A 22,562-nucleotide genomic window follows, 5' to 3' on the forward strand; every position below is an offset into this window, starting at 1 on the left:
TAAAACGCAAAAAAAAGAAAATTGCCATTAAGAACAAAAATAGTAAGATCTTTAATTTGACACCTTACTTTTGAATTCTGTTGACTAATTATTAAAAAAATCTATTTTATTAAAACCCCGTTGAACTTTGGGAGCTCGTCACAAATAGATTAGAACAAAATCACAAAAGTTAGGACACGTTCTTTTAAGATTTTGTTAAGCAACGAAAAAATAAATTTGGCAGATTAACAAACAAAGCTTAATTATAGAATAAAAACTAATAAAAACAAACTAATTTTAATTATAACTTTTTATTTTATTATAATACAAAATACAAATAAGACAAATATCTATATTAATTAATCATACCATACAAATTACAAATAATTTTAATTAACATTTGACACAAATAAATTCTTTCTGCATGAATAGGTTTAAAAAAAGAAACATCAAATGCAATTTAAAAGAAATTATATGCAATTAAAACTTGAATAAAACACGTTACAACAGGTTATAAAAGGAAGCATATCAAACATTTTGAAAATGTATTTTAATATAAAATAAACTTCAGTAAAAATATGATAATATGCTTATTTTCTATAAACAGAATATAGGCAATTTTGTTGTTTAATGGATGTCACACAAAACAACCAATCTTAAACAGATTGTAACATATCTTCATAATTGTGCTTTTTGCCCCATTAAGAAATTGAAGACCTTTCTTTGCAGAATTTTTTTTTATCAAAAACAGAAAATCTAAAATCCTGAAATTTTTTTATGTTTCTTATTATTCAAAAGCTTATACTTTCCCTCATAAAAAAAAAAATTCAAGGCCCCCATGACAAAAAAGTGTGACTTCACATCCGCACATGTAACACATTAGCATATCATCAGACAGAACTACATATTATTACATCAGCGCAAACAAACTCCCTCAATCCCTTTTGCTTTACATCCATAGTTTTACACCCTATTTGCTATTTTGTGATGTTGCGAAAATATACGGAAATGTAAGCACACCGAAATAAATTCTAGGGAAATTTCCAATTCTCAATTTCAAAGTTTAGTTTAATGGCTAGTTTTTTATTGGGCTATTTCGTTTTAGATTTTTAGGACTTTTCTTATTTTTGAATCTTAACTGTTTAAATGAGGTGTTGATTTAGTTTCTATGTATGCTGCAGAGTTCTGAGAGGACACGGTATACAAATACGATATTGTCTGGAGATATCCAGATACCAGGACGGCTCAGGTTGATCGCCTGAAACACAATTAATGTAATTAGCATCATTTTACTGTAACAATTATTTCCTATTATTTTCCTTGTTATCCAAATTTTAAGTGCCTATCTAAAAACTAAAAAACTAACGAAAAACTACCCGCTCAATTTATTTTCAATTTAAGTGAAAAAAATAACCCTCTAATTTTTTCTTCTTTTTCTTTTAAGAACTGACATTAAAAGTGGGGTGAGTCGACTTCCCATCCCCCCCCCCCTTAATGGCCACTAGAGGCCTCTGGGGACGTAGCAGCTACTAATAAAAAAGAAAATAAATTTACCTTAAACCAGTAGAATACATCAACAGTAGCCTCTGTGTCCATCTGTCTGACCAGGCTCGACAACACGCTGAATATACCAGCCTCAGTCGCTCCGTAGCTGTCCACTACAACCACTGGACCTGAAAGATAGAGTTATCAGCAAAAAAGTCATAAATTGACTTATTAGAATAGAGTGGTGATTTAATCTTTACAGAAAACTAAATATTGCATAATCCGGAGACATCGGAAAGTTCATTGTGTGACGTCATAACAATAAACTATTTCTTAGGGGTTTCCTTTCCCACTTTTCCTCTCATCCTTCCTTTTTAAACGTATTTTATGACGTCATAAATGACACTTTACGCTGTCCCCATAATCCGTCTTCTATTACCATGGGACTTGAATGATGAAGTTATCAGAAAAATCTACTAATTTATCTATTTTATATTTATTATTCATATCATAGTTTTACAACAATGGAAACTGAAATCCTAGAGAAAAAACGACCAATTAGCCTTTTTATAGAGGGAAACTAAATCTGCTAACTTTATCTATATAAAAATTAAAATCTTCATTGGGATAGTTATTAGTGTTTCTCTATAACTGGTAACTTTAAAGACCAATGCAATGTATACATTGAAAGAATGTTTGAGACCCTTGTCATGTGGTTAACCCTGCACACTGTTATACTGACACAAAAAAGTTGGAGGTTAAACCAACACAAAAAGAAATGCCAAAACATTTTTCTATTACGTTTTAGGATATAAAAATTTCAACCAAAATTCAAATTAGTTCTTTCAAGTTTATTTCCGAAATTGCTATGGTATATACTTCCCTACAAAATAATATTTTACATTACAATGAAAGCTGACAATAAAACATTTGATGAATCTACATATATAGGTTCATTTTAGGATAAAAAAATTATGGTTTTCATTGGTAATTTAGAATATTATATAATATACATACAATTTTAGACAATTTTGATTTCTTAAACTTTATTGACCCAGCATGACAGTGTGGTGGGTAACCTCTAACCTCTAAAACTTGGTCTACCAAGTTTATACCTCCTAAATACTTTCAGTCATTTTACAACAAAATAAGATAAGTTAGGCAAAAAGTAAAGAATACACTTAGTTTATATAAAAAACTAGTGTTTATGACCTTAGAGGCCTCTAGGGGTACTTCAGGTACAAGGGGAATAAGTCTAACCCAACCCCCTATTATTTCTTGAAGGTGTTTTTTTTTCTAGGGGAGATTTCTCTTTGGAGGGTGGTGTGACTCTCCCCCAAAATAGTTATAAACCTTCCCAGGAACTATTTGAAGCTATATTGTAAAGATGAACCATAACGGTTCATCAGTTAGCGGTAACTTTCAGTACAGACAGACAAACACACATAGACATCCTGTTATTTTGTATAAGGATGTAATAATGTATCCTATTGTGACATTGTCATTTGATTATATTCAAGATATTACATCTTTAAGATTCATAAGTCTTAGACTTAGTCTCCAATTCTTAGACAAAAGTTATGCAATCAAATGAGTGGTTGTCTGTGTGAATACTTAAAAGAAATCTAGCAATTCACACGACAATAACAGTCAAATTTTACAATTTTTTGTTTGGTAATATTAAGAACAATTTTTTTTATTCTAAATATTATTTATATTAAGCAGAAGAATATTTCTATCCAAACCACAAAAAAAGATCTAAAGGCTTTTTATTTTTCTTTGAGGATATTTGCCTTTACAATGTTCAGATGAATAAGGTCAGGAATAGGGGAATAGTTTACAAAAAATAACATGATAAAAGATCAAAATCCTGCTAAATTTTGTGCTCTCTATGATGAAACTAAAGTCATAAAGGAAGCATGCAGAAGGGGAGGGTGGGAGGGGGGGGGGGGATTGTCCATCCCCTGATACACCTTCCTTGAAAAGGGTCAACAGTTCTCTGATACATTACCAGAAACAGTCGAGGTTGTCAAATGTAAAAAATCACACATTCTGTTAAAAAAATGTGCGCACTTCGCGCGTAAATTTATCAAATAAAAGACGCTTGTTTGACTTTTCACAGTATATTTATTTTGTAGTAAGGTAACACCCCTATTGTTGTGAGTTGTCTATTTTACACCCCCATCGAATTAGGTTTAAAGTGTGTGTCAAAAATCGTAACCACGAGTTAGTGGGTTATATTTTTGTAATTTGTTTTGCTGTTGCCATTTCCCTGCCTCCCTGAGTGTGCAGAGCAAGGACATGAATGCAGAGAATCTACCATGTGCTTCTATACAATATACATATATACAATACAGTTGGGGAGTTGAATCTACTAAGTGTTTCTATACAATATACATACATGCCATACAGTTGGGTAGTTGAATCAACCATGGGTTTCTATACAATATGCATACATACCATACAGTTGGGGAGTTGAATCTACCATGTGTTTCTATACAATATAAACACATACCATACAGTTGGGGAGTTGAACCTACCATGTGTTTCTATACAATATACATACATACCATACAGTTGGGGAGTTGAATTTACCATGTGTCTCTATACAATATACATGCACACCATACAGTTGGGGAGTTGAATCTACCATGTGTTTCTATACAATATACATACATACCATACAGTTGGGGAGTTGAATCTACCATGTGTTTCTATACAATATAAAATACAATACAAAAAATTACTTCTTTATATAATAAGATATCTATACAGGAAGAAAATCTCAAGCTACAGACACACAGACAGAGATACATCTTGTTACTGGTATATAAGGTTTAAAGAGCATGAAAATATTTTCATCCTCCAAACTGCAACATAAAACATACAACAACCTTTCATCTTTCCAACATAAATAAATACACGCACCCAGTTTTTCTTTTATGTCTGGTCGGTCTTGGATATTCCTAGCTGATTATGCTATAAGAATGACCCTGTTAGAAAAGGTTGTTTTCAGTACATGCTGGGCAAAATCATAGAAAATTTCCCAAGACTTAAATATAAAGGAATATGTAGGACTATATGGGGTTTGGCTGAAATATAATCCCGACATGTTATTTATAAAAAAATCAATTCTTAAGTCTTTAATATTGCATTAAATAAAATTGCATATAATGACAAAACATATTCTATTTACATTATGAGTTTATACTTTTGTTGACAAAATACTAATACTTCAAGCAGTGAATATTATGTTTAAACGCACGTTGACTTAGCAGATTGAGAGACAGAAAGGCCGACACTCAATAGACTAAGAATGTACTTAAAATTATAAAGTACAAGGATAAAATACCACTAAAATAATGTTTCTAAAAGTTTAATTGATATTTTTTTGAAGAATCTCTTGTTTTGGACATTTTAGTATATAACTTATGTATATTTATGTAAAACTAGTGAAAAACTTATTTGTACAAAATTTAAACTGTACAAATCGGACTATGAATTACCCCTCCATCTGTGACAGTCAAGCAAAATGTCAGACATTATGATATAATTGTAATGAGAACTTGACTTACTCAATTACATACCAAACCGTCCAGAATATTTCATTCTATATATCTTCGGACAAATGAAAAAAAAACAGGTATAGAGAGAGAAAGAGAGAGAGAGAGAGAGAGAGAGAGAGAGAGAGAGAGAGAGAGAGAGAGAGAGAGAGAGAGAGAGAGAGAGAGAGAGAGAGAGAGAGAGAGAGAGAGAGAGAGAGAGAGAGAGAGAGAGAGAGCTGCATAACATAAGTATTATTGTTTTCTATACAATATACCTCATTAATATATTTGTCTTACAATCTATATATCATTCACATAAATATTACAAGAACAACGTTGTCCATAACTAGCGCATGGTAAGCTAACAAGGTCAAGGACGTCCAAACTTTGATGGTAAAATGGGTGGTTTCAAAGGTTTAAGAGGTATAATCTAATACATTTTTTATATGAGGGTTTAAAGGGGAGTAAAAAACCTTTTACCCCCTCCCCCTTGGACGTATGATGATGATCTAGCACAAAAGACATTTTATATAATTTCATTTAGTCGACATAAATAATGTTAATGATGTTACTTAAATAACAACCACTTTTATCTAATTATCAGGCAATCGTTATAAACTATCAATTTAAAATTGTATGTAGATATTTTAGAGTCTAGACTGCGTAGCAGGGTTTCGGATCCGCATTGATTTTTTGCGGATCCGGATCCGGATCCTCAAAATTTGGTCAGTGCGGATCCGGATCCGGATCCGGTTCTGGATCCTTGACAATAAAAATAAAATCACCAAACCTTTCAAAAATATTTATTCTTTAATTCGAAGTCAAAAATACTTTTAATTTTCAAGTCTGACCCTAAACCTTAAAGATTGGCTCTCACCAAGAGAATGTCTGAGATTGTATATAAATTTAGGTAGATTTTTCCCTTTTTTCTGCATTTTTTGAGTCCAAGGATCCGGATCCGGATCCGCATTATCTGCTGCGTAGATAATGTGAAAGAGATGTTTTGTTATTATAAAAAGTTTATATAATTCTAATTATAACAATCCTCTACTTCATTAAGAATCTAAATCATATTCATTATTAATTATCTTCTTAAGTTATCAGTAAAATTGTTATCCAACATCTTTATCTCAGTAAAACGTTAGTCCTGTTATTATATCAACACAAAACTATTATTGTTATAAGAATAGATTTAGGTAGTCAATGTCTACTAAAAACAACATTTTGTTGATATTTCATTTATGATTCATGAACATTTTTGGTGCCAGTCATAAGTCGACAGGAACCTTAGTATTATGCCAACACAATGCCTTTAGTTTGACAGGATATGGTGATTTGTTATGTAAAATGATTATTTGACAAATAAATTTATATTCATTGTATTTTTATGTTTATTTGAACAATAGTAAAGCAATTATGTTTAATATAAATTGTATTGTTGTGTTTCTTTTGTTCTAATATTTTTCATTAGGGAAGTTTGTTTTGTAAGAGTATACTTTTGTTCAAAATATATTCATATTATTCTTAAAAATATTAATTGGAGTGGATTTTATTCATAAGATACGCGATTATTATTCAGTTTTTTGCAATTTATCTGCAGGTGGTTTTTCAAGTATTGCATATTGTCCACAAACGAACTATTTTTTATGTTATATTATGCAAGATTCGCATGGATAACACAACACCCCATAGTGAAAGTACCTCATAGGGAAAGTATCTGGCAGGAAAAGAGCCTCGCTGGGTTGGAGCCCTTACCAGGGGATAGATAATAGAAATATGTTTTGTTTTAAATTTTTTAATCAATTAGTTGGATGTCTGTAAATTGTTACATCAATATAATGATTGTAGTGAAATCAGATAATCAGATTTTAGTTCATGTATAACTCTTATGGTAATGAATGATAAATCAATCTTCTCCACAATATATTCTTTAAAAAATACTTATATAAAAGAAACAGGATGTCTGTGTGTTTGTGTGTCTGTTTTTACCAAAAGATCTCGCTAATCGCTGGTTCAATATGGTCTCCTTTACAGCGCAACTTCTCAGGACCTGTGAAGGTTTATAACTATTCTGGGGAAGGGTTTATGACCACCCTTGTAACAGAAATCGCCTCTAAAAAATAACTCCTTCCCCTCAAAAAAATTCTTACCTGTAGGAATTTTCTTGTTGACACAGTCCACAAGATGAACACAGTTGGATACAGGTACACTCTGGTGCGGCCAGTTAGGACACAGCACCAGCTCCACGGTGGTTGTCTTGCCAGCACGCTCCATGGAGACCTGGTGGGACCTGTACCCACCCATACTTCCCTCACTCTCCAACCAAATACTCAGGCCTAAATATAGAAAAACAATCTATAATACAAAGTAGAACAATGTGTGTCTGTCTGTTTGTTTGTGAAGAAGGATCTAGCTAACCGCTGAATCGATCGGGTTCTCCTTAACAGGGTAGCTTCTCATAGTTCCCGGGAAGGTTTATAACTATTTTGGGGGAGGGTACAACCAACATCTTTGGAGAAATCGACCAAAATAAAAAAAATGCCGCCTTGCGGACAAATTTGCAATTAGCCAGTGGCGTGCGAACCGAAGGGGGCATTTGGGGCAATCGCCCCCCCCTAGCGACCAAAACGCCCCCCCCCTGCCCATCCCTAGCAACCGCCCCCCCCTGCCCCCCCCCCCTAAATGTTGAAAAATGCCCCATTTTGCCCCCCCCCCCCTGGTCAACAAAAATGCCCCTTTTTGCCCCCTACCCTACAAAAAGCAAAACTATCCCAGTTTCCAAAAAAATTATCAAGAAATACTCACACAAAAAAATTTTTGCGCTTCGTGCCAAACAGACAGTTACTATTCATTTAACCTTACCAAATTTTTTTATTAGTGTAGAAATTAGGTTATAATCTTTTTTCACTGAACATAACAAACCAGGTAATAGGAAGTATTTTATTTTGTATAATATAAACTTTTTACCAAAGAAATTTTGTACATCCCCAATGATGATACCAAAATTACCCCTTATATAGATTACAATTAGTGGACGAAATGTATGGAAACTCGACTTAATTAACCAACCAATCAAAATTCCATTAAAGTCCCCAAAGTTGTTGTGCCAACGAATAAGAAAATTTTATATGAAATGTTGGGGACTAGTGTAATAAATAGCCCAAAAACCCCTCTCTCTCTGCATATTTGAAGAAAAAAATTTGCGCTTTGCGCCCTTCCAAATGGTTTCTGCTTTTTATCACATTGTATATTTTGTTTTTATTTCTATAAAACATGTGTAAACAACAAATATTTAATCAAAAAGTTATTTTATATAAAAAAGAAACAGCATTGATATTTATCTAAGCCTTTTTCTCAACACTGTATGTCTGTCTAAATGAATAACTATATATGATGTCATATTATTTTCAGGATAAGTTTATCATTTTTTTTGTGTACATACCCTTACAAAAAGACATGTTTTTTTTAAGGCAATTTTCATTAAAAATCCTTAAAACTAACTACACTCTATATTCCTAACTTGATAAAATACGCCACTCTTGTTGTCTTTAATTGATTTGAGTTGAAAGGAGGAGTAAATATTTTTAGGTGCGCTTCACGCACCGCCCTTATAAATCCTTGGAAACACCACTTAATCAAAAATTAACAGAGTTTTAAAGTGCCGTATAATGAGGGTAGGATATGTTGAATTATAATTCACTATGGCTGTCAGTACATAATGCTAAGGGGGAAATGTGATTTTTTCAACTGCAATTAAAGATAGAAGGCTAAAACTTAATGTTAACATTCCAATCATTAAGGAGTATAATTAACTATTAAAAATTCATGGAGGTCGGACTGCTTTTCAGGACGTTTTTGGCTATTTTTGTATCTTCTAAATTTCGGGTATAGTCCCTTTTGTGACATTGCCTCTTTAGGTGCATTTCGTCGTATTTTCACAGTAGCTTTTCACCTATTTATAGCTCCTGTGGGGCCAATTGCCTAACCCTGCGGGGAAATCACCTGACCCAACTTAACCTAGAATAACCTATTAAAAGCTACTATGAAAATACGACGAATTGCCCCTTAAGAGGCGTTGCCACAAAAGAGACTATACTCCAAAGTTTTCCATATTTCTAAGAGATTTTTATATCTGTAGATGAAAGGACAAGTAATTTTTTTAATTTTTTACATTTAAAATCAGTTTTACATATTAGGTTAATTTTTAGTAAATTATTTCCAAAATGAGTGTTTTTATCTCCCCCCCCAAAAAAATTTTTTTAATGGGGTTATTCATCCTTTCTGATAACATCCCCTTCCACCCATAAAAAATGTTTTGTGGTTTGGGGGGGGGGGGAAGGTTAAATTATCTTCTGTACTTTTTTTCGAAGATGCTTTCTAGCTCCTTTCCCTTTGGTCATTGCAGGGTGGGGAGAAGGGATGGGGGAGAAGAGATGGGGGGGGGAAGAGATGGGGGGGGGAAGAGATGGGGGGGGGAAGAGATGGGGGATATAAATGGGAAATAGGAATGGGGGAAGGGATGGGAAAGAAGGGATAAGGACTAGAAGGCCCATAATCAAATAATCCCACCCCTTAAAACGCCCTTATTTAAAATTAGTAAAAATAATCAAAATGCCCCCCCGGGGGGGCACTTTGATTTAGGGGGGGGGCAAAATTTTACAAAATCTTCAAAATGCCCCCCCCTAGACAAAGTGCTTCGCACGCCACTGCAACTAGCTATTAGCTAATTATACATTATCTATTTATGTATTTTATATACATATCTCTTTGAGTGTTTAATATCAAAGGGGTAGTTGCACGAAGTGCTTTTAAACTTGAATTAAGTGAACTACATATTTTTCAGTTCAATAGTTTAAACTACATATATTGGATATATGTTTAAAAGTATTTCAATTTTCTACCAGGTAGTTAAAAAAATATCAAGACTTGAAAATCATATTTTTGGGATATATGCAACATAAATGGCCGGCTGTCCTGTTTTCAGAAAACAACTTGATGACTATTTTTATGGTGCCAAACTGATTGCTATATTTTTTTTTTAATTGATTGCTATTTAATATAATATAAACTATATACTTATGTTAAATTGTATTCTTGTAACTTTTGCTTGCAATAAAACTTTTTAAATGCACTTCATGCAACTATCCCGCTGTCTTTAACTTCTTTATAACAAGTCAATTCAGAAATAGACATGTGCAGAGGCATGCAAGAAAAATTGATTTTATAAAATATTTTGCACTTATTGTGTATGTATGAAATAAAGTTAGGGTTTTGAAGCCCCAATATTAAACTAAAGACTTGTGACAAATCATCTCCTTAATACAGTTTTTTTTAATACACTGGCCTTACAATGATGTTTTAAGCTTAAACACGGCTCTCAGTTAAGAATCTATGTAAAAGAATATAATACTATCAAAATACTACAATACAGACGCATAGATTATATACACTATTTATTCAGTAGCTTCGCTACTAAAACGACGACAATCTACCCATAAGTTTTTAAATTTTGGTGGTAAAATTGATAGTGTTTGATATAGTTATTTGTGTCCGGCATCAGAGAGGAAGGGGAAATTGGACTGGTTATTACACTGGTCCCTAAAGTTTTATGATAACGTTTTCTTATTCGTTGGCTCAACAACTTTGGGGACTATATTAAATTTTGTTTGATTGTTTTACTTAGATGAGTGTTCAAATATTTCAACCCCTAATTGTAATTCAGAGATATGGTAATTTTGTGTATAACCATATCACAAAGATCACAAAAATCCTTGTTTAGATTTGGATATTTTAAAGTTTGAAATATATTCTTAAATAATAATAATATGAAACGTTAAAAGAAATTACTCTATGTTTCCATGCGTTGTTTCAAATTTAAATTTTTGAACGATTTATGGACAATACTATTCTTGTTATAGTGTTGTATAATTTTCAAAATAACTAATATCGACAAATAAATCAATATTTTCTCTCAAAAAATACCAAATATACATATATTTGTATTTAAATCTGAATATGCATTTTAGATATAAATAACCAGTAAAGAAATTGAGTTGGCGAAATTTAAAAACAACCAAGTCTTATTAAAAGCGCGCATACTCTATAATTAAAGCACATCTGTCTGTGTGTATGTATTAAAAGTAGTAGGGTTTTTGTCTATAGCTTAAGATTTCAATAACTACGGGACTGATTGAGTTCTCCTATTAGGAGAAGATTCACATCTGTCACGGGCTAATTCAGACTATTATAAATAGGGATTTAAACCCTGGAATGGTTTTAGACACTTTTTCTGCCAGCTGAATAAAGAGCCCCCTAGCTCAATTAGCCTTTCATGAAATGAAACTAAAAGTATTTTAGGAAATAAGAATATAGTTAGATATAAGGTGTGATGAATCCTATATTACAAAATCAAGAACTATAAACGAGAATTGAATGATTATATTTACTTAAGTAAATAACAATCCACACACATACCACACTATAAAATATTTGATAGAAAGGAATTATTTGAAAGGTTTTGCATCATGTCTGAATAGGAATTTTCAAAGCAAAGAATCTATTACAAAATATCTTAGGTTAATATACATATGTATAGTACATACATAAAAATGTAGGTCGAAATATTTGAATAACATATGGTGTCAGTTTCTTGCACCTTTTTGCATACGATTTATAAATGACTTTGAGCGTATGTAGGCTATTTTTCTTACCTCCTTCGAATCCTCCACTTGACGCTAGGGCGAAGGAACTGTTTGTATTCAAAATGAAAAAAAAAATTATAAAGCAAAAAATGAAATAAGTCACCAGTCACAAAAAAAGAAGATCTTTATAGTGCTTATAATAAAATGGCGCAATTCAATACAATTGACCAAAGATAGGCCAATACACAGACTAGATTACTATTGAAAGTCCAATACACTAACTAGATTACCATTGACAGGCCAGTATAATTTCAATTGAACAATGGTAGGCCAGTTTGACGTCATTTTTTTTATAGGCACTATAAAAGCTTTAAAAAAAGAATGATCTTTTCTTTAATATATTCATTTTCATTGTAGAACAATAACTAAATTTCTACCTTGATGTAAGTTCAAATAGCTTACCTTGGAAGACAAGGGGTGTCTGAGGAACTGGCCAGAACTGTTGTGGAATGACGGACAGACAGACAATCAGCTTGGATCCTGTCTGCAGAATCATCTCCCAGAACTGGGACACTGTCGTAGGACTGGGATGCTGGGATAGGATAAATTCTTTCTCTCCTTAAAAAAAATAAATTTTCAGGGATCCCAGGGATAAGTGATAAATTGATGATAAACAAAAGTAACCCTTACTTTAATAACATTTATTGGTTGGTAAGTTTGTACACTGCTATTTTGAACTAAACTATCGAGATTTCTATTATTTAGACCTGATTAAATATACATAAAAATACACAAGAAGTACTTATTATACAATATTTTGGTGTATTAGAAGAGTTCAAAATTGTTCCTTTTTGAAGATATTGTGCTTGCAAATTGTAATTTTCAGTCTTGCACCTTTCAGTTTTTAGCATGTTACCGTTTCAATGTTACATTTTAAAAGAGTTTGCCATTTTATAGTGTTTTTTTTTTATAATGACTGAAGGTTGAATATTTTTTGTCCCCTTTTTTGCTTAGGACAGCATTGAAAATGATAAAATATAGGATATATAACCCAAAACTGAATTACTTTTCGCAACTTCAGATGTTTTTTTGGGGGCTACCATAGTATTTACGAAGTCGCTGAATAAAAATAAAAAATAGAAAATAATAAAAAGGCCTAATATACATAATATTGTAATAAGCAATAATCCTTTCCTTCTATTTACTTATCTGTCCTCTTTATGTCGCTGCTAGACACTTGACCTTGTGGGGCCTGACTATGTTTTCTTAATCTATTCATCATCTTCTATTTACCTTTCATTTCTTAGTCCACTTTTGATAAATAATAAGTATCTGTCCGTCCGTCCGTCCATTTGAACTAGGATTATATGTTTATTTTGTAGCTTTTCAACAGCTAATAATGGACATAATTGTATTTTTTTTATATTCTGTAATAGTTATTTATCGCATCGCATCCGTGGATACAAAAATGAAAAGTCCCGGGCCAACAAAACTGGAACCTCGTAAAGTGTCTGACTATGACGTCATAAAAAAAATAACAAATAACCAATGAGAAGCCATTATTCACTGTAATTGACCAATGGTAAAATATATAGCGGTCTCTCATTGGTTAATTGTTAATTTTTTCTGACGTCATAGTCAGACACTTTTACTGGGTTCACAAAACTGGTATTAATCTTATTATTTTTAATTTAATATTCGTGAAAAATTGTATGTTCTACGATGCTCTACATGATTTTTTAGTATTGCTGAAAACCGGTTCTAATCTAGCGGATATTAATCGGTTTGGAAGCCTTGCTGGAAACGCCTTTATTAGCCTAAAACTTGGTATCAAACTACATACAGCTTATGCTGAAAACCATAACCAATATTTGTTTGGTACTGCTTAACTATGTGTTCCACCTTAATATGTTGGCTTTAATGTAATACATCATATTACAGTGTGAAAATTAAGTGAACTTTGTGATGCTTAAGCTAGATGGACGAAAAATATTAATAATGACTTAAAAGCATTCTATATATGATTCTTAAATCAATGATTTATATACCGATGTAAAATTAGAAAAAAATTGCTCTTTAAAACGATATGAGATCATTTTATAAATAAATATTTAGGTTTGTAAATAAATAAGTCTTGCAAAAATGTAGCACAGGGACTAAAAACATTTTTAGGGTTGTGAGTTTTTTGGTTGTGTAAAAATTACATTAATCAAGTTTCTTCTTTCAGGTATATCCATAAAAAGAATAGTAGAATAACCACCTAATAATTAAGAAGTCCCCTCAAACTCCCCACTGTACCTGTGCTATGCAATGAAGGTATACAGTAAAGGATGTATGCCTGACAGCAATACCTGACCCAGGCCAATAACCAGTAGTATTTATGCACTATTCAATTTATTCAAAGATAAAGGTATAGGGTAACAGCATATGAAACTGCAACTAATACATATATTATAATTTTATAGAAGGTAAAAAATAGGTAAATTTAAACTATGTTACTTTTTGCTTCATCAAAATCAGACGATATGTTAAATAATTATTTTTAGTTCTTATTTTTACTATTCGAATATTTTTTTTCTGCTTTCAGTAGCATAAAAACTATAATGCTAAATAAAAAACGAATTGTCTTTAAAAGTAATAAGCTTCTGTTCAGCAATTTAAATATAGTTTGTGTGAAAATAGACAAAAGGTACAACCAACTACTTGTTTATAACTAAATTATGAGCATAATATGTCAACAAATAATGTATTTCAATTGCCAAAGCATTCTTTGATGCAAGACAAGGTTGTATATCCTACCCAATTCCATTTCTCAATCATTATTCATACAATGCTTAAAACCATCCTTATATTCAATTATACATGTTTTATATAAAGATTAATCTGTGTTGATTCACATCAAATCAAGATTCAAGAGTAAAGGGAAAATAAATTTAAAAAGAGCTTATATTTAAAAAAAGAATGCTTTTTATAGGAAAATGTTTATAAGGTTTACTTGAGACTTTATCAGGATTATCATAATTTTCGACGCAAAGTTCCTTCATATTCACTGATAATCCCCCCTTCAATTTCTAAAACAATTGGGTTAAATAGTAAAGATTTAAATCCTTTCTTAATTTCAATATATTTTAAAAATAAGGTCTGGGGGAGGGAAGTTATGAGTGCTTAACCATACACTTGAGAACTCTTACTATACATTTAGACATAATTCAAATTATTTCTTATTCTAATTCCCTTGATAATTGCTTTGAAAGCATGTCTTGGCTATGAATAGAAGGTTTTTGGGCATTGACCAAAATACATGCAGACCAACTTGGCCAAATGTAATACATATATACAAAGACATTATAATTTTGGCTTCCTTTGAATGATATCATTATATATAATTGTCTACAAATTATTATATTGTGCTCTTCTTTTATTTTTCATTTAATAAAAATAAAAATATTTGTTTTAAAAGTGAATAACAAATAAAAATTATGAGCAACTGTAGTTATTTAACCACCGCTTTAATAAAACTAGTTACTGCAGCTATTAATAATTTGACAGTATTGCCCCTTTTGAATATAAAAAAATAAAAACTTAAATAATTTGATTCCTAGAGAGTGAGACACAACTTATTAAGATTAATTTACAAAAATAATAGATAACTGCGCATGTAACTTGATTGATTAAACAAACCTGTATAACCAGGGAGCCAGGTGGCATTGATATAATCAGTCCTGTCACATACCTGTATAACCAGGGAGCCAGGTGGCATTGATATAATCTGTCCCGTCCACCACAGGATTCAGCACCACTCTGGACCAGTCAGGGGCTATGTAATCTAGGCTGTTGTTCCTGCACACATTTGTTCTTGTTAATTTTATAATATTTTTTTACGTCTAAGGGTGTGCTCACCCCCTCAAACTTTAGAACCCCTCATTTTACCCCCGTAACAAATTTAAAAAATACATTAGACCACCCCTCTGAAATCCCTCATTTCACCCCTCTCAAATTAAAAAGCTTGAACGTCTTTGATGGTATTATTATTCAAAATTAAATACAGCCAAAAATAAAAAAATAAAATAAAAAAATAACCCCTTTAATAAGTGGAATTTAAACTCTTTATTTCCAAAACTATATTTATCAATAAATCTTCTTTCAAATAAACTCTATTGTGTATGCAGTTTTTAGTATATCTTACATTGGCAGGTATTTAAGATGATTCTTTTAGGATGGCCTAATTAGGTAAGTATGGTAAAAGCCCAAAAGGATGTGAATCAAATAAATGATAATTATAAAAAATCTTGTTTTTTTTTATAGAACTCCAATAAGGTTAAATATCTTTTAAAACATATTTTAACAAGTACAATATAGTTCCTGCACTGATTGAACGGTTCCAGAGCTTGGCTGTACTGTATCTGCTCACTACTGATGTCGGTGCACAGACTGCGTAGATAGTCAGCGTGTTAACAATCACCTTAGTTGCTTTATTTTTAATAGTAAAGCTTTTCTATATATCTGTCTTAACCTCTTTTCGAGGAAGCTTTGTGTTTATCAAGATCAAAATTAATTTCCTTATTCCACAATTCCAGTCCAGAAAAAATGTTGTCTTTGTTTAAATTTTTCCTAAAGAGTCGCGGCATTTGAAGATTGTTTATGTTTTGGTGGCGTGGCGTCACTTCTGATTTACATGTGTGTGGATAAAGACATTCGGAGAATTGAGTCGGGCCTAACATTGGTCTCAGAGTGCGTGAATAACCCTAGTATGCCAGGTGCTTAAACCATAAGAACTTCAGGTAGATTTTCTTCGTTTTCATAAATAATTGTATGGCATATAGGACCGTTTATTAAGTTTTAAGGCTTTAGCCAGCTACACGTGTAACTTTATTATGATTCAAAAATTATGATTTAGTAATTTTTATGTGCTTATATTTATGCATTTAACAATGATCTATTAAACCAAATAATTTTCCTTTAAAGCCAAAGTACCCAAAGATTCTTTAACCGTAGAAAAAAAGATTTTTAAAAAGCAAATAATATTGTGTGGATATATAAACTGGAATTTTGTATTAATTGATTTTGTAATTTCAGGACTTTGAAATGGTTTGTGTCAATAAATCGATACTCAAACCTGCTGTTGAACTTGATGGTTCCTGGTATTGGGGGTTTTGCCTTGTAAAAACTAAGATCTCTAGAACTTCCCGCAAATTCGGAAGTCACACTTAACCAAAGTGTCATGGTTAAGACAATATCTATAAGTTGATGGCTGTTTGTCTTTTTTCCTATAAATTTTCAATATTATCTTTTTATCTTTATATGAATTTTGAAAAGCTGTTAAAATCCCATTCTATTAAAAAAGGAATAATGAGCATTATAAATAAATGGACAAAAAGTTAGTACGTTCATTTTGGGAATATTTACTATATAATCGTATTTTAACCCTTAACAGTCGGGCCCCTTGCCGCACCTTAATCAGTCGAGGGGGGGGGGGCGTTCAACGCCCCCCCCTCATTATCTCAGTTCCTATTAGAGCTAGAGGGCTAAAATTTTTTGTGCAAGTCCCCTGTGTTATGGTGAATTTCCGACCTTAAGTAAGTCAAGGTGAATTTCCGCTTCCTTCACCCTTTTATTTAACAACCTTTGTTTTTAGGTCCTTTTTTACTTAAAAATTTCAAACGGCTGTAACTTTTTTATTTTTAAAGCTAGAAGAAAATTTTTTTTTGCAGAAAATGTTTTTTTTATTTAAATTTTATATTTGAAATATCAAAACATAAGTTTCAGCGGCCGCAGCTGTACTTGACAGCTGCCAGCCGCCGCAGTCGGCGGTCGGCGGGAAAACGGCGGCGGATCTTTATGAAATTTGAACACCTGTATTTAATATGAGGATGTACTACTAGAGGATATTTTAGTATTTTGGTAAGATAAAATGCTTTGTTTAAATCAAAAACAAATTTTTGTTCTTTACCTGGATGACCCTGACAGGTTTGCTGGCATCCTGTGCCCGCCAGGATGGATATATTCAAAAAATTCCAACTCTCAGTTGTGTGTCATACCCATACTTAAAAAGTCAAGCAGTTTGGGCTCTTTATCTTTTACACACAGAAAATGAGATAGAAAAAACCGGATGGGGGGGCGTTCAACGCCCCCCCCCCCGACCGTTAAGGGTTAATAAAGATTTTAAGAATTTTCTGTACAAAAGAAAAGCATTGAAGAAAAATGTAAATCAAATAAACATCTATTATAAAGATCACGAAATGTAAAAAATACATATTTACAGGGAAAAAATAGAATTACTTATATAATTATGTGTAAATTAACTTGTTTTGTAATTGTATTTTCTTCTTGCTGCAAATTGTATGTAATGGTTTGCCAAGGTTATGTTCCTACAATACCGTAGTAATTTTTCTAGTTTAAAGGAAAATCATAGACGTCATAGAATACCCCCTCAAAATTTAAAAACCCTTATTTTACACCCCTTAAAATTAAAAAAAATACATTATATTACCCCTTTTATACCTTTGGAACTCCCATTTTACTCCTATCAAAATAAAAAGCTTAGACATCCCTGAGAAAAATGTTTGCAATAATAAAGGAAGATTGTGTTTAGATTGTCAAGATACTGGCCATTTGATTTGTTTAGGTAATTACTCAGAAGATGAGAAATTTTAGTTGTGTAGAAAAAAAAGTATCCCATTCTAACCCTACAATCATACACCTGCCTTCTTTGGTAAAATTAAGGTTTTCCTATCTCGCCTTAATTAAATGATAAAACATGGGTTACTTTGATGAAACACCTTCAAACATAATAGGTGACAATTATGTCTATTTTTCTGCAAACAATATACCAATATACCATTAAGATACAAAACATGTTATAATACAAAATCATACCCAAAAAAAGGCATTTTAGAGAGCTAACCTCCTTGCAGGACTTTTTAAAAGCAACTTTTGTGCATATGTGGTATTCGGCAACCGTGAGCCATGTTCTATGGCAACCCTGACCTTGGTTCGGAGAAGGGCCGAGGGCCCTCCCCCGAGTACTGGGGAAGGGGTCAGCCTGACCCCTCCCTATGCTTTAAAATTAATGATAGATTTTGACAGCCTTATTATGGTTAAGCTGTATTGTTTGGTTCCCCCACCCTTTCCAGGGATGGGGGATCATAATTGCCCAATCTGATTATTGTATATGTATTTATATTGATTCTGCTTTAGGATTATTTATTCCAATCTGTGTATTTATTATTTGTTGTATATAACTTTAGTAAACCTTAGACCCTGAATAAAGTAACACCTGAATAGACTCTGTTTATCATTTAGTGATTGCTAGAGAAGCGTAGCTTCTCTATAATATATGTGTCCACGTCTGTTCGCACTGCCGTAGTCATTTGAACTCGGGTGTCTGCCATTTAACCAAGGCGGATACCACAACTTTTGGTGACAGCTGTGTGAGATTACGGCAAACCACAAGTGTAGAGCAGACGCGCAGCTGAGGCTAAGGTACTCCCAGCAGTGAAACTGGCAAAACTGACACAAGCAACCTGAATTACCCACCCTGGATAGCAAGGTCTAACTCTGTATCCGGCAGTTGTGGAAGCGAAACCTAGCGAAAGACCACGGAGAGTGGCGGAACCAGAGCTGCGGAGAGCAGCGAAATCGGACGAGAGACTGCGGAGAGCAGCGAAACTTGACGGAGAACCGCGAAGAGCGCCGAAATCTAACGGAGGATTGAGCGCTCAAGGGCTGAAACAGGCCTGCGGACGGGCTGAAACAGGCCAATTAATTGCAAACGGCTGAAAATAGGCCAACATTTACTGCAAAAGATAGCAGGATCCGAACCCACGGCGCTGCAGGATGGGACATTCCCTGCCGCCACCACCCGGATTCGGACCCACGGCGCTGCAGGACGGGACATTCCCTGCCGCCGACTGGCTGAAACAAGCAAAATAGCTGCGAGCTGTGAGCGAAAATACGAGTGTAGTGTACCAAGCAGAAGAAAAACTACGTTAACTCCAAGTATCCTGAGAGGCTACAGCGCAGCCACCCATTGAGAAAAACAGATATTATATCAGATTTTATGGATTACCACCCTAGTGTGAAAGCTGAACAATAGATTTATGGGCAAGGCTTGGTAAACAAATTTGTTGTGTATTGTGATAAAGCCAAAAATAGAACCTAGATGTAAGATAACAATGCATTGGTAAACAATCTGACCCCCAAACCTGCAGCATGACAAATACACCCCCTTATCCTAACGGAAGGGGAGGGGCCCACCATAAATTGAAGCAAATACAATTGAGGTGACATAAGAATAAGCCAAGGATTAAGGGAGAAGCCCAATTACCTCACCACCCAGTCACCTCAAACCTGCGGCACCCCCCTCCCCATCTGGGGAAAGACGGCTTTACCCCGTCCCCTCACGCGCTCCCCCTTCTCCCCACACTTGGATAAGTTCGTCTACCGTGCGGAGATAGCGACCGGGAGAACGGAGCGCATTCCACGGGTTGCGCAGCGGAGCTCGGGACGCAACGAAAATTCGACGGACAAAGGAGATAAAGCGGACCAATGAGAGAGCAGATTGAGGGATAGATGCATGTTTTACCTGTGTGCGCACTCTGACGGCGCGTAGGCGCGTTGCAAGAAAAGGGGATTTCACGCACACACACACACACAGGAGAGGAGCTACTCTATAGCATACAACAGAGATATTTTTAGAAAAAAAAGACTTGCCAGCTCCTCCCTCCTATCTACAGTGTGATAAAGAAAACCAAATCAGTTCCTGACAGCAGTTCAGACCCTCAACAACTCTCTACACCTACCAGCCTACCTTAAAGCTTAGAAGCTAGTGACAAGTACCCCAGTGTACACCTATTTTAGATCTTTGTAGTTCAAACTACCAACCAAGTGATAAATGGTATTGGCTGCTAGGATAGAAACCATAAGTGTAAACCGCCTATAGTATTGACTTAAAACTTAGTGTCCCGCCGCTGAACCTTTGACCTGATGGAGCAGCCACAAGCGCAAGGAGGCGACCAGCTCCAAGGATGGCTCCAGGACGATCCCCAGCCGGCTCCAGCCGAGTACCGCAAGCTGATGTTGAGTAACCTGCCGGAGTACCGAGGACCGCCCAAGCAGTCCTGGAACTCCCACATCCGGAGGCTGGAAATGTCATGGGCGGCTTACCGCGTACCCCCCCATGACACACTGAACCGCCGCAACGCCCTTTTACTATCCCTGGCGGGGCAAGCGGCGGAGATGGCCTCTCATCTGTTTGGAGAGGCAGGCCAAGCCTTGACCTACGAACAAGTCAAGGCCGAGTGTGAAATGTTATTTCGTCCAGCCTATGAGTCCCATACCCTGAAGCAAGCCTTCAGGGACTACAGGCAACACTCGACGGAGCCCATACAAGCCTACATATCCACCAAGTGTGTGCTGTACAGGGAGGCCTACAGCCACGAAGACCTGGAGTTACTCATCGATGAACTTAACCGCGATTGGCGCCTTGGCTCCGGGTCTCCACCAGATGGGGAAGGTTGCACCAGACGACGCCTCCAAGATTCCAGGCCGCTGCTACCGCTGCCATGGGAAGGGCCACCGGATCAGAGATTGTCCTACGCCTATGGAGGTCAGCCTAGAAGAGCGACGCACGCAGCCACGCCGTGACCGTCCTGCCAAATGTGAACGTTGCCATTACGCAGGCCATACGGCAGTTGAGTGCAAGGCTGACTGGGACCAGGTAGCCGGCAGGAGACGTGTAGCTGGCAAGGGCGCTCACTCAGGGAAGCCCAGCCAGGTAGCCAACATGGAAGGGAGCGCGCCCCCAGCAACACTCCAGCAAGCAGCCGCCCCCAGCGCTGTGGGCCACTCAGAAGGAATGCCGCAGTTTGGGACTATCCCAGCCAGGATCAACGTGCTGGGAGGAGCGGCTGAACCCAACCGGGTTGGCCTGGGCTTCAGCCTCAACCACTTGGGACCGGAGTTTGTGCAGCCAACCAACATTGCGGAGCCAGAAGTCCTGCGGCCTCTACCATTCAGCCTCAACATGATGGGGCCTGCCAGATCGAGTCCCCGGTATTATCCTCTTAGAAATTTTTTTTTCAATATTGAAAATTTGAGTACCCCCCCCCCCCCCCGACAGCGAACTATGAACTCTGGCTGCAGCGCTCGGCTCCCTAGCCTGCCTAGCAGCAGCGCTCGGCCCCCTTGCCTGCCTAGCCGCAGCGCTCGGCTCCCTAGCCTAAACCCTAACCTAACCTAAAATAGTTGTTCGTCGGTAGTCGGGGGGGGGGGGGGGGGGGGTACGAAATTGAAAAAAATTGAAAAAAAAATTTCTAAGAGGATAACGCCGAGTCCCCCGAAGGAGGAGGTAACCCCTGTCACCCCCAGCAAGAGCGGAAGGGCGCTACCCAGCGCCACCGAGACGATGTACGGGGAGGCCCTGGCGGCCGCCGAGCGGGAGAGGCGAGAGGCGCTAGCCAGCGAGTCTGAGTCGATGTATGGGGCGCCATCCGGCGTCGCCACCTGGGAAGACTGGGGGGTGCTATCCAGCGCCCCGACGCTGGTGCCTGGGGCGACAACCGTCGCCGCCACCGAGAGACCTGGACCCCGGAACGAGCCTGCAGCCCAAGAGGGAGGGGTGACATCCGTCACCCCCAGTCAGCCAGCGCCCCCAGCCAGCAGGGAGAGTCCAGCTATCCATCATCCAGAGCCCCCAGCCAGCAGGGAGAGTCCAGCTGTCCCTCATCTAGAGCCCCCAGCCAGCAGAGAGAGTCCAGCTGTCTACCACCCTCAACTGAGCCAAGATAAGTTAAAATTGACAAATGCATTGTATCCAAAATATTGTAACCCTCCAGCCTTGCCTGTGCCTCCCGCACCAGAGGCTGGGGAGATTGAGATTTGGGGTTATCAGGACTTGCCTGTGCCACATGCA

The 22,562-nt window shown here is 35.8% G+C and overlaps 1 protein-coding gene across 1 annotated transcript in view; it reads right to left on the minus strand.

Annotated features, from left to right (window-relative positions):
• Positions 1-274: 274 nt before the first annotated feature.
• Positions 275-22,562, minus strand: part of LOC145313421 (putative receptor-type tyrosine-protein phosphatase mosPTP-1) — a 45,178-nt gene continuing 22,890 nt past the window's right edge. The window contains exons 6-11 of the mRNA XM_080152823.1: positions 15,959-16,081; positions 15,384-15,505; positions 12,113-12,268; positions 7,160-7,345; positions 1,534-1,652; positions 275-1,237 (exon numbers count right to left, since the gene is read on the minus strand). Of these exons, the coding sequence (XP_080008949.1) occupies positions 1,139-1,237; positions 1,534-1,652; positions 7,160-7,345; positions 12,113-12,268; positions 15,384-15,505; positions 15,959-16,081 (805 nt within the window). The 3' untranslated portion in view covers positions 275-1,138. The remainder of the gene's footprint in view (positions 1,238-1,533; positions 1,653-7,159; positions 7,346-12,112; positions 12,269-15,383; positions 15,506-15,958; positions 16,082-22,562) is intronic.

The sequence above is a fragment of the Acartia tonsa genome, chromosome 3, assembly GCF_053477335.1.
Source record: "Acartia tonsa isolate MP-2025a chromosome 3, ASM5347733v1, whole genome shotgun sequence".
Taxonomy (NCBI): Eukaryota; Metazoa; Arthropoda; class Copepoda; order Calanoida; family Acartiidae; genus Acartia; species Acartia tonsa.